The sequence below is a fragment of the Chrysemys picta genome, chromosome 15 (genome assembly GCF_011386835.1).
Source record: "Chrysemys picta bellii isolate R12L10 chromosome 15, ASM1138683v2, whole genome shotgun sequence".
Taxonomy (NCBI): Eukaryota; Metazoa; Chordata; order Testudines; family Emydidae; genus Chrysemys; species Chrysemys picta.
Genome location: NC_088805.1, coordinates 9,751,163 through 9,767,308, shown reverse-complemented (window position 1 = coordinate 9,767,308; position 16,146 = coordinate 9,751,163). Strand labels below are relative to the sequence as shown.

Genomic DNA, 16,146 nt, shown 5'->3' with positions numbered 1-16,146 from the left:
ATAGCCCGGACGTAGGCCCTGTAGGGGCTTTGCAGATTAATACTGATACTTGGAATTGTACCAAGCCACAAATAAAAAGCTAGTGCACCTTATGGAGCACAGCTGTAAGAGTTAAGAAAGGCTCACACCAAACGTGTTCTGTCAGATCCGTAGCCCTTTGCAGAGTCCATTACATCCTATCTAGAAGCGAGAGGCATAGAAAGCTGTGGCAATGCCCACTTCAGAAGCGGTCACAGCCTCCTGAACACACATGGTAAAAAGGACTGGCCTTGCTGCTAGCTGGGAATCAGTAGCAGATTTGAACCCTTAACATCTAGGCTGCTCACTTTGGCAAAGCGAGGGCACAAGCACCCTCAAGAGAAAGCCAACAAGCCCTGCTAAATCATCCCCAGGCTTCCCCTTCACAGCACCCTCTCTCTTGTCTGGAATGAGCCCCTCCCCCTCTGGGCCAAGCCCCAGAAAACTCAGGACACCACACAGGTCTGATGGAAAGACGAGAACCGAGCATCAATGGGTTTGCAACCCAGAATGTCTGTTACCGCCCAGCAACGGGACACGCAAGACAGAGGGAATGACCAAGCCAAGTACTCCATTCCCACAATGCTTGGGAAGGATTGGGAGTCCCCGTTACTTCTCCAGCTAGAAGAGAGGACATGACAACAAAGCACCTGCAAAGGGAGGGGGAATTTAAGCGGTTACATGAGGCAGGATTAAGTAGCAGACCACAACATTTTCCTCAATAGGCTATTTCTTCTAACTTCTTCAGGCAAAAAGCAGGAAGAGTCATTTAGTGGTTTGCCTTTGTATTTCACCCAAAGTTTTTTCATTGTTCTAGTAAAGGGCAGGCCTAGTAGATCACGCCAGAGCTGGTAATTATTCACATCCGTTTTGCAAGGCTGTTTTACCCTCCTCAGTAGCGATAAACTACACTATTGAATTAGTATTTTTAGAAACCATTGCTCTGTGTGCTTAGACGACCTATTCCTAGGTCGTAATAGATGCTCTTTTAAACTTGAATAAGGCTTTTTTTTTTTTTGCAGTACACTTTATAAACCTTAATTTTTAAAATCACTAAGATATAGAGTCTCTATTTAGAAATAAGGTTTTAACACCTTGGGAGTCCTTTTGGGCAGAATATGTTTTCCACCTATGTTTATGGTGATCTTTGTGCATTTACTCCACCTGACTTGGTATTATCAACTAGCATTCTATATCTTCACAGCTGCTTGCGGCTCTGGGAACTGTCATACTGAAATACATACATTCATATGGACACTGTCCTGATATGATGTAAAGCACCGTTCCCCGCTCTACTGCTGGAGGTGTGAGGGGGAATTTTCTGTCATGCATGTGTGCAAAAGAGGCTTTGATTCAAAAGCTTCTCCCTCAGCGAATGGATTTTGCTTTTTGTAGTTCCCTTGTTAGGCCATCCACATTACAAGTATAACTGGTGGTTCGTGATCTGAAAGGCACCGATTCCTGTCTGTGATATAGTACTGAATAATTGTTCAAGTGCACTATGGGTGGAGGTAGCTTCTCCCTGAAGAGCTTGAGCTTCTCTACATGTGCTTTCATTACATTGGCACACTTGAGGAAATGCAGCTTTGTCCAGTGTTTTGTTCCAGTCTTTCCCCAACTCCTCCGGAGAGCAGAGAACTGATTAAAAGCAAGGACTTTAATCATTGGTTAAAGCAGGATACCTCAATTTAAGCCACGCCACTCAATCGTGTTTTGCTGTTGTACTTCCTAGTTATTTTCCAAGACTTCATTCTCATTGGTTGGTATAACAATTAAAATAAGTTAATTTGCAACTGGAGTGGGCCTTTATACTAATTGGTTGCTTTTTGATAACCAGGAGTATACTTTATACCTAACCATATTTAAACAATTATCTAGCTTAACATACATTTATTTAGATTCTTATTTTTTAGTGTTAGAAAATGTGAATGATGCACTTACTAGATGGCTTTTTTGCCCTTGATTTGTGTCACACAGAATTTAGAAGGAAAATGGAATTCAATTAGAAGCGTACAAAAACAGCATTTTACCATTGTTTTTAAATATATATATATTTTTTTGCATTATAGGTCAGATTTTCAAAATCTAGGTCTCCCCTCCTTCAGATTTTTAAGAATTAGTTGATCTCATCCTCTCCACTCTGCTTTTCATTCACAGATTGGAAGAGGAAAATAAAGCTTTCCAACTCCCAATTGGTTTCTCAACTTTGAATGAACTAGTCCAAAATAAAGACTATATTCTCTCTGGACCTGCTAAACTGAAATAAAAAAGTACATAAGGCAAAATATACTGTCCACAACAAATACACTTTGAAAAAATATGAATACCAACATTTGCTTGCTTGTAAATACAGAAAATAGATGCCTAATGCAATACATGTCATTGTGACATTTATAAAGCTTGAGTTGACCTCAAAAAAGTTAAGATGTCTCCTCCCACGCCTGCTTTTATGTATAACATTAAAAACCTGCACTCTTTAACTCATTGAAATTTGAGGGTTGGTTGATGGGGTTTTTTATTTAAATGGTTTTAGTAGACTGAAATTATGTTGAAGCCTGAACTTCACATTTAAAGTTCAAGTAGTTTATTTTTTAAAGAGAAAGGTAATGTAAATGAAAAAAAGTTAAAAATTATTTTTATCCACACTGCTGCTCAGAGAAGGTGGAAATAAAGCAGGATTATTCTGAAGGATAAGAGGTCTGGATGTTGGTTTGATAAAACCATGAAGTACAAATATTAGACACACACTATAGAAGCCCTGATGCAGACCGACTCCAAGTCCCACAAAACTATAAATCCCATGCAAGTTTCATTCTCCCTGTAAAGATTGTTCCAGGAGAGCAAAAAGATTAATGGCAAATGGAAAGACATTTGGGCCCTACTGTTTTAAACACAGTGGAGTGTCAATTATCCAGTTAACAAGAACAGCTACAGCCTGACATGCTCTGTAAGCTGATGTCAGTACACAGTGTTTAAGTGCATAAAGTATTCTATAGCAACTAGACATTCTAATGTGGGATTCTGAGAAGTACTTAAGTGACCTGAGACGCACAAAATAGACCAACTTTTCTGTTGGTGGTAGAGACAAGCTTTCAACCTACACAAAGCTCTTCAGATCTGGGAAAAAAAGTGACCTGCAAACCCACTGCCTTGGAAGTTGTTAATTTTTGCTCCTAAACTAACCTAGGCACTAAAAATATCCCAGCCTAAGTGTTTGAGCCTGAAAATCTTGTTTCCTCTTGTATTTGACCTATTTTGTAATCGTCCCAATAACAGTTCTTTTGATGAGGAGTTTTGAAGGATCCTAAGGGAGTTAGGCAGTCAAATCCCATAGGAAGTGGGTTCGGTTGATCATGGTTAACACCCCTTCACTACAAGGAAGTTTTTGTGCTCCAATATATTTGAATGATTAAGGATTTATTGAACAATTTTAAGATTAAAACAGGTCTTTGCACAGTCCCACCCCCTTTCAAAAGGAAAGGCATTTGTTTCCCTTATATGAGTCTATAGTAGACTACAGTTTAGTCTTCCTGAAGAGAGTGTTTATTTTTGGCACTGTTATAGCTGGCATCGTAATGGTTAAGAATATACCTATACCTGAAAGCCAGCACTAAAATGTGAATTGGTCAAAACTAAACTTACAAGCCTTTGTAACGGAAAATATTGTACTCTATTAATAATTGCAGCAATGTTAACCAGGTCAAATTATTAATTTTATGCTAGTATTCATAAAAAAAGTTAAATATTTCTCAAGCCTGTAGCAAATGCATTTATCTATTCTAGAGCTAGCAGTTGCAGTTAACTCATGCGATTAACAAAAAAAAGCGATTAATTGCACTGTTAAACAATAGAATACCAATTGAAATTTAAATATTTTGGGATGTTTTTCTACATTTTCAAAGTGTACAGTAGCCCTTTATATTATTATTACAAATATTTGCACGGTAGAAATAGTATATTTCATTTCACCTCACACAAGTACTATAAGGCAATCTCGATCGTGAAAGTGCAATCTCAAATGTAGATGTGTTATATAACTGCATTCAAAAACAAAACAATGTAAAACTTTAGAGCCTACAAGTCCACTCTGTCCTACTCTTTGTTCAGCCAATCACTAAGAAAAATAAGTTTGTTTACATTAATGGGAGATAATGCTGCCTGCTTCTTGTTTACCATGTCATCTGAAGGTGAGAACAGGCATTCATATGGCACTGTTACAACTGGCGTCGCAAGATATTTACATGCCACATGCGTTAAAAAGATTCCTATGTCCCTTTATGCTTCAACCACCATTTCAGGGGACTTGCATCCACGCTGACAACGGGTTCTGTTAGATAACCATCCAAAGCAGTGCAGACCAACGCACGTTCATTTTCATCATCTGAGTCAGATGCCACCAGCAGAAGGTGGATTTTCCTTTTTGGTGGTTCAGGTCCTGTAATTTCCATCTCAGCGTGTTGTGCGTCTAGAATTTTTAGAAGCGCATGCCACACTTCATCCCTCTCAGATTTTGGAAGGCACTTCAGATTCTTAAACCTTGGGTCGAGTGCTGTAGCTATCTTAAGAAGGTACCAATGTGAAATTTCTAAATATTTTGTCAAATCTGCAGTGAAAGTGTTCTTAAAATGAACAACACATGCAGGGTCATCATCCAAGACTGCGTATAACATGAAATTTATGTCAGAACGCTGGTAAAACAGAGCAGGAAACATGCAATTCTCTCCACAGGAGTTCAGTCATAAATTTAATTAATGACTTTTTTTTTTAAATGAGCATCATCAGCATGGAAGCACGTCCTCTGGAGTGGTAGTCGAAGCATGAAGAGGCATATGAATGTTTAGCATATCTGGCATGTAAATACCTTGCAATGCCAGCTACAAGAGTGCCATGTGAATGCCTGTTCTCACTTTCAGGTGACATTGTAAATAAGTGGGCAGCATTATCTCCCATAAATGTAAACAAAACAAACTTATTTTTCTTTGTGATTGGCTGAACAAGGAGTAGGACTGAGTGGACTTTCTAGGCTCTAAAGTTTTACATAATTCTACATTTGTAAGTTCAACTTTCATAATAAAGAGATTGCACTACAGTACTTGTATCAGGTGACTTGAAAAATACGATTTTTCTTTACAATACAAATATTTGTATTCAGTGTAGTAATGGAAATCAAAATATTTGAAAATGTAGAAAATCATTTATTTAAATATTTTGGATTTCTATTATTGTTTAGCAGCACAATTAATCACATGATTAACTTTTGTATTCCTTGAAAGCCCTGGTCTATTCATTTATGGTTTGAACCTATAGTGGAAAACATCATTTTATGGAGATGTCAACTCCCATTTAAAAAGTTAAATCAAAAACCTAATGTGCCCCCTTTGGAAAGGGACAAGGAAAACTTACAAGAAAACCGTTTAGAAAAAAGTGAACTGCGCTGTGTTTTTCTCCAGGGCTATTCTTCCCCCAGTCTCTACCCTCTTTATCCCAACCATAAAATATTCTGAAGTACAATCCTCTTTTAGTATTAAAAGCTTAGTACCTCCCAAGTGCAAGGTGTTTCATGAATATAAGACCAGAGACAACAAATACATGCAGACCACCATAGGACAAGTTGTTTGGAAAATAGTTTTTCCACAGGCCTTTTTTGGAGGGGGTGGGGGAGATCCAATTTGGGCAATGGCCAACATAGGCAAGAGAAGTTCTCCCATGTCCGAGGATGTGGAAAAAGCTAATGTACTCAATGATTTTTTTGCCTCTGTCTTCACGAACAAGGTCAGCTCCCAGACTGCTGCACTGGGCAGTACAGCATGGGGAGAAGGTGACCAACCCTCTGTGGAGAAAGAAGTGGTTCGGGACTATTTAGAAAAACTGGACGTGCACAAGTCCATGGGGCCGGATGCGCTGCATCCGAGGGTGCTAAAGGAGTTGGCGGGTGAGATTGCAGAGCCATTAGCCATTATTTTTGAAAACTCATGGCGATCGGGGGAGGTTCCAGATGACTGGAAAAAGGCTAATGTAGTGCCCATCTTTAAAAAAGGGAAGAAGGAGGATCCGGGGAACTACAGGCCAGTCAGCCTCACCTCAGTCCCTGGAAAAATCATGGAGCAGGTCCTCAAGGAATCAATTATGAAACATTTAGAGGAGAGGAAAGTGATCAGGAACAGTCAGCATGGATTCACAAAGGGGAAGTCGTGCCTGACTAACCTAATTGCCTTCTATGATGAGATAACTGGCTCTGTGGATGAGGGGAAAGCAGTGGATGTGTTATTCCTTGACTTTAGCAAAGCTTTTGATACGGTCTCCCACAGTATTCTTGCCGCCAAGTTAAAGAAGTATAGGCTGGATGAATGGACTGTAAGGTGGATAGAAAGCTGGCTAGATCGTCGGGCTCAACGGGTAGTGATCAATGGCTCCATGTCTAGTTGGCAGCCGGTTTCAAGCGGAGTGGCCCAAGGGTCGGTCCTGGGGCCGGTTTTGTTTAATATCTTTATTAATGATCTGGAGGATGGTGTGGACTGCACTCTCAGCAAGTTTGCAGATGACACTAAACTAGGAGGCGTGGTAGATACACTAGAGGGTAGGGATCGGATACAGAGGGACCTAGACAAATTAGAAGATTGGGCCGAAAAAAACCTGATGAGGTTCAACAAGGACAAGTGCAGAGTCCTGCACTTAGGACGGAAGAATCCCATGCACTGCTACAGACTAGGGACCGAATGGCTAGGTAGCAGTTCTGCAGAAAAGGACCTAGGGGTCACAGTGGACGAGAAGCTGGATATGAGTCAACAGTGTGCTCTTGTTGCCAAGAAGGCTAACGGCATTTTGGGCTGTATAAGTAGGGGCATTGCCAGCAGATCGAGGGACGTGATCGTTCCCCTTTATTCGACATTGGTGAGGCCTCATCTGGAATACTGTGTCCAGTTTTGGGCCCCACACTACAAGAAGGATGTGGAAAAATTGGAAAGAGTCCAGCGGAGGGCAACAAAAATGATTAGGGGTCTGGAGCACATGACTTATGAGGAGAGGCTGAGGGAACTGGGATTGTTTAGTCTCCAGAAGAGAAGAATGAGGTCGGATTTGATAGCAGCCTTCAACTACCTGAAGGGGGGTTCCAAAGAGGATGGAGCTCGGCTGTTCTCAGTGGTGGCAGATGACAGAACAAGGAGGAATGGTCTCAAGTTGCAGTGGGGGAGGTCCAGGTTGGATATCAGGAAAAACTATTTCACTAGGAGGGTGGTGAAACACTGGAATGTGTTACCTAGGGAGGTGGTGGAGTCTCCTTCCTTGGAGGTTTTAAGGCCCGGCTTGACAAAGCCCTGGCTGGGATGATTTAGCTGGGAATTGGTCCTGCTTTGAGCAGGGGGTTGGACTAGATGACCTCTTGAGGTCCCTTCCAACTCTGATATTCTATGATTCTATGTCATCGAAGTAAAAAAAGAAAATTGCCAAAATGTAACTAAAGGGGACATTTTCATTAGAACCTTGTAAAAAGCTCACTAGAAGACTGTTGCACACTGGCACTACTCCAAAGGGTCAAGCAAGCCCAAGATTGCAACAGAAGGCGAGGTTGCTGATCAAGACTGAGGTGCATGGTCAAAGCTGTGCAGTGAAGCTTATACAACCCCATATCCACATTGTGCCTGGCTCTAGATAGTATCTGATACTTCCATAAGCGTGGAATAAAAAAAACAAAAGAAAAATCACCAAAAGTGTTTTGTGATGACTTGTGTCTATGTACACCTAGGACATCTGGTGCTAATGGACTGGCAGGACTCCTGCCCTTTGTTGACCCCAGGTCCCCAACTGCCTCCCCCAGAAACACACACACACGATTCAGTAGGGAATCCTATTTACGTAAGACTGTTTTATTTATAAGAACCATGATGTTCGTGTTTTAAGGCTCAGTGACAAATCCTGTTTGGTACATCACCTTATAAAAATCTGTCTCAGAAGCAGATCATTGCATTAAGCATGCTGTTAACTGAACACAAAGAGCTTGCTGCTTTCCATCTGACTGCGTTTGCAGTGAGGATAGCACATCTTGGAGAGGTGGGCACCAGTCTTCCTCCCATTCTCACCTTGGGAAAGGTGCAGAGACTCCAGATGTAACATGACTCAATCTCACAGCCAGTATATCAGATGCTCATCTCTAAAGGCTGATCTACACTACCGTGGTAAAAATCGATCTAACTTACGCAACTTCAGTTACGTGAATAACGTAACTGAAATCGACATTGTTAGATCCACTTACCGTGGTGGATACACTGTGCTGTGTCAAGGGGAGAGCGTCTCCTGTCGGCTTCCCTTATGCTTCTTGGGGAGGTGGAGTACACACATTGATGGGAGTTTTCACCAGATCCACTAAAATCGACACTCCCTGCATCGACTGCAGCAGTGTCCATCTACTGGTAAGTAGAGATGCTCTAAGATTCCACCATGGACCCAAGACTCAAGTGTGTACACACAGATTCATGACTGGGACTTGATGCCACCCAACTGTAGTAAACAAAGGAATGGAGAAAGGTAATTTAAAATATTTCATTTACCCGGATATGAAAGAAATACAAACCTAATCTTGAACAAGGCGGCATTTTAAAAACAAGAATAAAGACCCATCTCCAAGTGACAGACAGACATTGATAAAGGAGCACACTATAACTCATTGCCCAATGTTTTCGGGTGGAGATTCAGTTTCTCTCATATAGAAGGCAGAAATTTGACACTTTCCTATATGTTGTACAGTTCGTGTTGATGCATCAACACATTTCACGGTGGTCTCCGGCCATCAGTGCCCACTTGTGAGTCAAGTATTTTTAGAAAATAGCTACCAGGAACCCAAGTGGTTTAAACACATTTGAATGGATGCCACTATCAGTGAAATATTGTAGAATTACAACACTTTTGAAGAGGACCCTGAAGGGACTCATCTTGGTTTCTACTAACGAAAACACCTTGAAAGAGAAACTTTATGACATTTGGGGAATTTAGGCTTCATATACGCTGTAAAGGCCTAGCAATGCAGCTTTTCATTTTGCATCAGGCCCCCGAGAGCAACAAAGATCTAATATCGTAAGTTACCCATCAACTGTTCCAGTATGACCCATTAATTAGTTGAGTCATCAATTTCAAGGAACCTATATGTACAGTACTGAAAGGTAAAAAAATTAGCCGTGATTATACTGTGCTGTTCATATGATCTCACTGTCTCATGCAGAGTCCAGTTAATCCTTTGGTTTATACTCCTCTATGTACGGAAACGTAGCGTAGCAGTATAGACACACACTGTTGGTTCATCTGAAGGGTTTTTAATGTGAAGAGAAAGGAAACTTTGGATTCACCAAGTATGACTGTGTTTAACCAGGTTAAAATCAACTGGAACATCAGCACGTTACAGGTTTCCAGAACACTTTCCACACTTTCCTAAAAACTCCTCATTGCAGGGGCAAATCTTTCAACAGCTCATCCAGAAGAGCCGATGTCATGTTACAGAGAAAGCTAGTTGGATTAGTCTCCTCCTGCTTAGCACCCTGAGCTTTGCAGAAAAAACAGAGCTAGCTTTCAACAAGGAAAATAGCTGGGTTCCCCCCCCCCCCGATTCAAAACTTATGTTATGTTGTTTTCAATGTACACACACGCTTCACGGTACAAAGATATAAAGATGAGAAAATATGATGCAGAGTCTTCTTAAATATAGTCTCCTGAAATATGAAAAAAGCTCAGAGATGCTTTATGGCAAAGTCCAGAAGAAGTCCAGCGCTCCAGGGCTGTGCTTGAGTGTCACTAGAGACTTAAGGACTATGGGGATGATGTGGCCAGCCACAAACAGTCTCTCAGAAGGCCATAACAGCATCTCTGTTGCTATGGCTGGGTGGACAGACTGCGATTTCCTATAAGAGGGTTTTGTTTTTATAAAAAGAAATCAAGGAAGAGTCAGACAGTCATGCAGCTGATCGCCGGCGGATCACAAAAACCCCTCGCTGTAGCTGTCCGAGATAGATCCTCATTTTTGTGCTGTCACTGGTCTTCCTCACCCAGATCTGCATGAGAGAGAAAGAGAGCAGACGGAAACCCGCCAAGATTAGAAATATTGGAGAAAAATCTTTCAGGGATCCTTAATGTTTGCCATAAAGGTTGCTTTCTGCAGCTCTCCCCGCTTTCTTAGGAAGAATATAAAACATGGCTTTTTAAAAGCCACCTTGGTATAATGTATCCAATCACCAGCTTTATCCCTCTCTCTGTTTCCAACCCTCTATTATCAGAAAGAGTAATTGCTCCTCCTAAGCATCAAGCAGGTGAAGTTCTCTACTGCAACAGCTCATAACAGAAAGCTTGCATTTGGTTTTAGCTAATCAAGAATAAGTCTCCCTAGATCCACAGATCATAAAATTACTTGTCCTGGGATTTGCTCAGACAAGTAACTATTAGTCAAATGAAAAGCTTGCCCTGATTTTGTTCAGTGAAGCATCTCTCAGACTATTAAATTATAAGTTGTATTTGGAGATAGAAGTGCTTGCTTTTTGAACACCTACACTGAAAATTCGTACCACTGCAGATATAGAATCTATTTAAAAAGGACAACAAATTGCATCTGCAGAAATAGCCATTTGGAAAATAAAGTTTTTAAAATCAAAGTCATTGTCAAGGATTCTGGAATCCAGATCAGATGCCTTTAAAACTGAATCTGCGCAAACATCCTCCTGGTTTTATCATTTTAACTTCATTTTTTTTTTAAATGTTTTAAATAAGAATGAAAACTTGATAAAAAAAACTTAACATTGCTGCAATTATGAATAGAGTACAATATTTTCCATTACAAAGGTCTGTAAGTTTAGTCTTGACCAATTCACATTTTAGTGCTGGCTTTCAGGTATAGGTACACCTTAACCATTGACTTCCCCAAGATAACAAAGTGTTGTTTACTATATTATATTCTGCATTTGTTTTTAATTATTCCTTTCACTGGGAGACTGTCTCCAACATCTCCACTAATATTCAGCATTTAAGGGTTTTAACTTTATAACTGGTGAATTTACTTCCAAAAATTCAGCTTTTCACAGAAATGTTACCACACTTAGCACGTTTCAATTCCAGAGTAAAACTAACATTTATAAGTTCACCTTCTCTAAGCCCTTAAAGAATTCTATCTGCTCATGATTAAGAGTATATATAGACCCTAGCACACACATTTTCCCCATTACGGTTCCTTTCAGAAGTACCTTCCTTGTCTTTCCATTGTTTTCAGTTGAAATGCCAAATGGGAGGGGAAAAAAATCCTTCTAATCCAATACTGAAGCCAGCTGCCTCTGAAAGAATGCTCTTGTTCCACTTCAAGAAAATGCAAGACTGCATTATCCTTTTGCAAGAGATTCTTTAATTTCAGCTAAAGCCTATCATTTACAACATTAAGATCCTTAATGTTAATTGAAATAACCTTAATCAAATTAGCCATTTCTGTATGTGTTATAATACATTGTTGGCATTTTGCTACAAGTTCATTTAAATAATCAACCATAGAGCCTAACGATTGCTCAATGACTATGGCTCGTTGTTATAAAAAAAGAGCATTTCCCATATATTAATTTTATTTTATTGATAAAATATTTTCCCTTTAATACCCATTCAGAGGTACTTTTTTGGTTCACAGAGGCCACGGAATTTAAGAAATTCTAGCTCCATTATCCGTTTTCTTGAAAAGTTAGTTTTCACATTGTTTGCCAAATGGTTTTTCTTTGCACAATTCTCCTATTGGTATTGCTTAAATACCAAGTTTGTTTTAGGTTTTGATTCAGATCAATCCTAGATGCACATGCCTCTTAACCCCCACTAACCTCATCCCAACTCTTTGTCAGCAATTCAAGTAGCATTAGCCAAATGACTTGCCCCTTTTTGGTACTTAAGTGACTCATGAACACTTGACTTAACCCCCAACATGCACTGTCCAACTCCTTTCAGTCCATTAGATTGTGGAAGGCATTAATCTCAACTCACACCTGCTAAAGACAACCTTTTTCTGAGCCAGAGGTGAAGGAATTTACTATGTCCCATGGAACCTGAAGCCAAACTCATTCAAACACCACATAAGAAACTTTGTATCTCTAGCAGCCAAAGAGTAGGACATGTGAACAGGAAAGTAGGTATAGTTATTAACAGCCAGTAATTTCAAACCCAATAACCTTGATAAAACCAGGAGAACATTTAAGAAATTGCTCAACTTTGGCCCTTAATTGTATCTTAAGCCAGTAGTCATTTCAAAATTGGCAACTACCCACCAGCTGGCAGTCACCATGCTGCTGTACAGACAGCTGCTGTATGAGGAACCAGTGTCTGGTTTACCATCAGTGTTCATCCTGTTGTTGCAAAAACTAACTAGTTTTTGAGAAATTACTAGCCTGCTTTCTTAATGGTAGGGTGTAGTCTCAAACATCACCCCCATTTTGCTAATACCATGAGGTGTCTGTACAAGGCAAGCTCCAACATGCCAATTTCAGTCACTGACTGTCAGATGTATCCCAGAGATAAATGCTTTCCAGCAAGTGAACTTCCAGGAGATTGTGCTGCTGTTTTCTTTTAAGAGACTTAGGATCTTGATTTAATTTAACGGGCAACCTAGAGATCCTGTAACATATATAATGAGGTTAGCAATAAGGTTGAAATACCCTATCTACACCTAAACTTAGTGACGAGCCTTTTATTCATCCTCTTCTGGATCCCCAATGTTTTATGTCAAATGAGAGTAAATATTTGTTCCTGGAAAGTTTAAAGACTAGAAGTAATGGAAATTTTCAATCCACAGCCAGGGAAATACCATGCAAATATCCCTCCTGATGCCCTGCCAACTGAGTAGCTTGGGCAGAGTGGGAACACCATATCTACATGGTAAAGATATTTAAGTCTCCCACCAAGTCAATCCTTTGCCTCTCCTCAGCAGAAACAACCAGTTATGTGCAACGGTTCTGTAATGTGGATTCTTGGCCATCAAGACTGATCCAAGACCATTAATATTCATTCCACCTAGGAGCTTAAGACATACTTGGCTCTGGACCCAAAGGTGAATTGAACTTCTTTACCCACTAGGAGGCTCACCTCAAACCCTAGTCAATAAGCTTTTCTGCAGGCAGCAGGGAGAAAAATCAGAGGACTAGAGTATATCACAATCCAATTTTAACAGGTTGACTGTGCACCAAAAATCGTCTATGAGCAACACAGAAGAGGGATATGTAAAAATCAATTTGTTTAAAGATGTGTCAATAAGAGATCAACCCAAACTATTAAAGTTACAAATATTAAAACCCACTAACACTGCAGAACAAGCATCACTGGCAGCACAATTATGAAAATTATGAATACAACAGTAATTCAGCTGCACCTCAGATTTAGCTTCTGAAATACCACATCTTTCCCCAAAGGAAGAGGCTGCTACTCTCCCAAGCAATTTGCATTGTGATGAGTTTTTAAGCCCAATTGACAGACGCCAGTTTGCTTGTCTGCACTGACCCTTGTCATTGTCTCATTCTGACCAAAACTTAAAGAAGCCCATTACCTCGTTGGCTCCTACAGAGCTGATCACACAGCTGATCTTAGTGTTCTCTTTTGACTCCAGGTAAATAGCCTGGCTCTTGTGGTACCTGCAAAAAGCAACGCATGAATCTGTTAGCTGCCCAGGAGATCCCATCTACTGCTTGTGAAGATTTAGAAAGTCATGAGTAGCTTGATTTATGAACCACACAGATTCTATATGCATGAGGATTCTCGCTTCTCAGCATATTCACATCATTACATAGCTAAGGATTTAAACCCATTTCTCTCCCCACCACCTGCACCCAAACATTACAAACACACTAAGCTGCATACTGCAGATTTCCCCACCCCACTCAAATAGACAATTATTGACAACTCCCCATAATTAAAGGTTTTAATAGGATTTCTCTTACTTACATAAAAAATGTGTAACACCAAAAGTTGACAATATTTACTCTCAGGGTAGAGTGCTTTTTTTCCTGCAACTGATTTGTTTCCATCTTTCAATAGCTACAGAGTATTAAAACAAACACTGCAAACCTCTCCCTCTTCTTGCCCCCACTACCTTGACTAAGCAACAAGGGTGACTTGCAACATCGCTGAGCTCCTGAGACTTGCCAGTGAATCTACGTGTTAAACCACCTCACTAGGTCCTACAGACTGATTCATTGCTGACTGCTAGCACGCCAAGCCCTCAGATTCATTGCCTATATGTTCAGGATAGCACTCTGTTCCATGCTCAATCCCCTACCCCCATCACTTAACGTTTTTCTCAAAAAACTTACACAGGAAATAAAAAGTAGGAGGCATAAAACTGGTGTAGCAAACTGGCAAATAGAGATTAGATCTAGTGGCAAGCAGAAGGCTGCAGTGGCCTAGGAGGTATAGCCATATGAAAGGGGTCAAACAGGGCCAGGAGAACCAGGGATGCAAGAGATGCTTAGGTCCAGAGGTTTAGAAGAGGGTTGATAGGGATGGATATGGAAGGGACAGAGGGAGGAAGAGGGTATAAGACACCAGAACAGGGAGCTTTGTCCATGCTGCAAGTGGGTACAATTTCAAGTTAAACATGGGTAAAAGCCTCTCCCCTCCCCATTTCATAATACCCCTTATTTCAAGCTCTTCCCTTAACTTTCACCTTCCCCACCCAAGAACATGCAAAGGAATTAAGGAAGGTAGGCCCCATACATTAGGCCTGTCTGTCAGAGCTACTGTCCTGGAAACTTGATACTCTAATCCCATTTAAACTTGATGCTAGAAAAAATACAGGGAAATTGCTAAACAAACAGCTTGAACTTGGAGTTTGGAAATGCATTTTGAGCAATCTTATCAATGCAGTTAATAAAAAGTCAGGCAACACATCAATATTAATCCAAGCCAACCCTAATTCACATGGCTTCTCCTCCAACTGTCATGATACAGACATCTCAGTACACGTAATTCCTCAAAAATCAAAACAGACCTCAGATTCCTGTTGATAGAAAAGAAACTAGGGACATTAAAAAATAAAATCCATACCAACCTCCATCACATGCTTTACCATCCAAACATAACACCCAAACACTCATCACCTCCTCGGTGTTATTTCTAACACATGATCACCCATTATGCACATACCTAGTTCTGCAACAACACACTTCCACAACTTTAATTCCAACCTTAGCAAGATTAAGCCAGAGCTTAATTCCAGAGTTTAATCTTGCTAAGGTTGGAATTAAAGTTGTGGAAGTGTGTTGTTGCAGAACTAGGTATGTGCATAATGGGTGATCATGTGTTAGAAATAACACCGAGGAGGTGATGAGTGTTTGGGTGTTATGTTTGGATGGTAAAGCATGTGATGGAGGTTGGTATGGATTTTATTTTTTAGTTAGTGCATTGATTAAAAAAAAAAAAAGTCACTTGGACAATCTAACAAAGATAAGTTTGTAAGTTCCCTCTTCCCACACAGTCTGCCAGTCACTGCCATGAAACAAATACTCGCTTGCCCTACAGGCATTGAGCAGACAAGAGACACACTTTGAGGGGACTGAACTCTTGGAAAAAAGTGGACTGTTTTAGAAAGTCGGGAAGAAAATTACATTTATTGAAGTCTAATATTTGATTTCTCATGCCACCCAAAGTTGTCAATAAGAGACAATGTTTGTATTATAAATAGGAAGCCACAGGATCCCACATGACATGTGCTGTATCCAGCTTGTACAAGTTTCTTTGCTTATATAACGTGAGAAAATATAGTCTTATCTTATTTTGTCCAAGGCATATGCCAAAGGATAATGCAGTGCTTTCAAGTGCTTGGTTTCAAAGCTTTAATGTTAGCTTTCTGCATGTAACACACTTAAGGATTCTCCTTGTTAATGCTGTAGTTAAAGTATGCTTGGTCTCTATTATCCCATAAACAGGAATCACCTACAAATAATCCATTTCAGTATAATTAAGTGAACAAATTTAGCCAGGAGTACAGAGATGCTCTACAGTTACTGAAGCATAGTTCTATTCCCACCTCTGCCCCTATTATGACATGCCTGACATTTAGATCAGGAGTCTGAGCTGCAGAATCATTGCAGTTATTTCCCCAGCAACTGTTCAGTATGCAGCTTCCTGCACGCTGAC

The 16,146-nt window shown here is 40.3% G+C and overlaps 1 protein-coding gene across 7 annotated transcripts in view; it reads right to left on the bottom strand.

Annotated features, from left to right (window-relative positions):
* SUDS3 (SDS3 homolog, SIN3A corepressor complex component) overlaps positions 1 to 16,146 on the bottom strand; it is a 77,930-nt gene that overhangs the window by 39,102 nt on the left and 22,682 nt on the right. For 3 of the 7 annotated variants that reach the window (XM_042843181.2, XM_005303249.4, XM_005303248.4), the window contains 2 exons: positions 13,559 to 13,643; positions 9,308 to 10,055 (listed from right to left, as the gene is read on the bottom strand). The exons of 2 other annotated variants lie outside the window; for them this stretch is intronic. In XM_042843181.2, coding sequence (XP_042699115.1) covers positions 13,582 to 13,643 — 62 coding nt within the window. In that variant the 3' untranslated portion in view covers positions 9,308 to 10,055; positions 13,559 to 13,581. Of the gene's footprint in view, positions 1 to 9,307; positions 10,056 to 13,558; positions 13,644 to 16,146 lie in introns of those variants that run through there. 2 more of the 7 variants (XM_042843184.2, XM_005303251.5) reach the window with 1 other exon arrangement.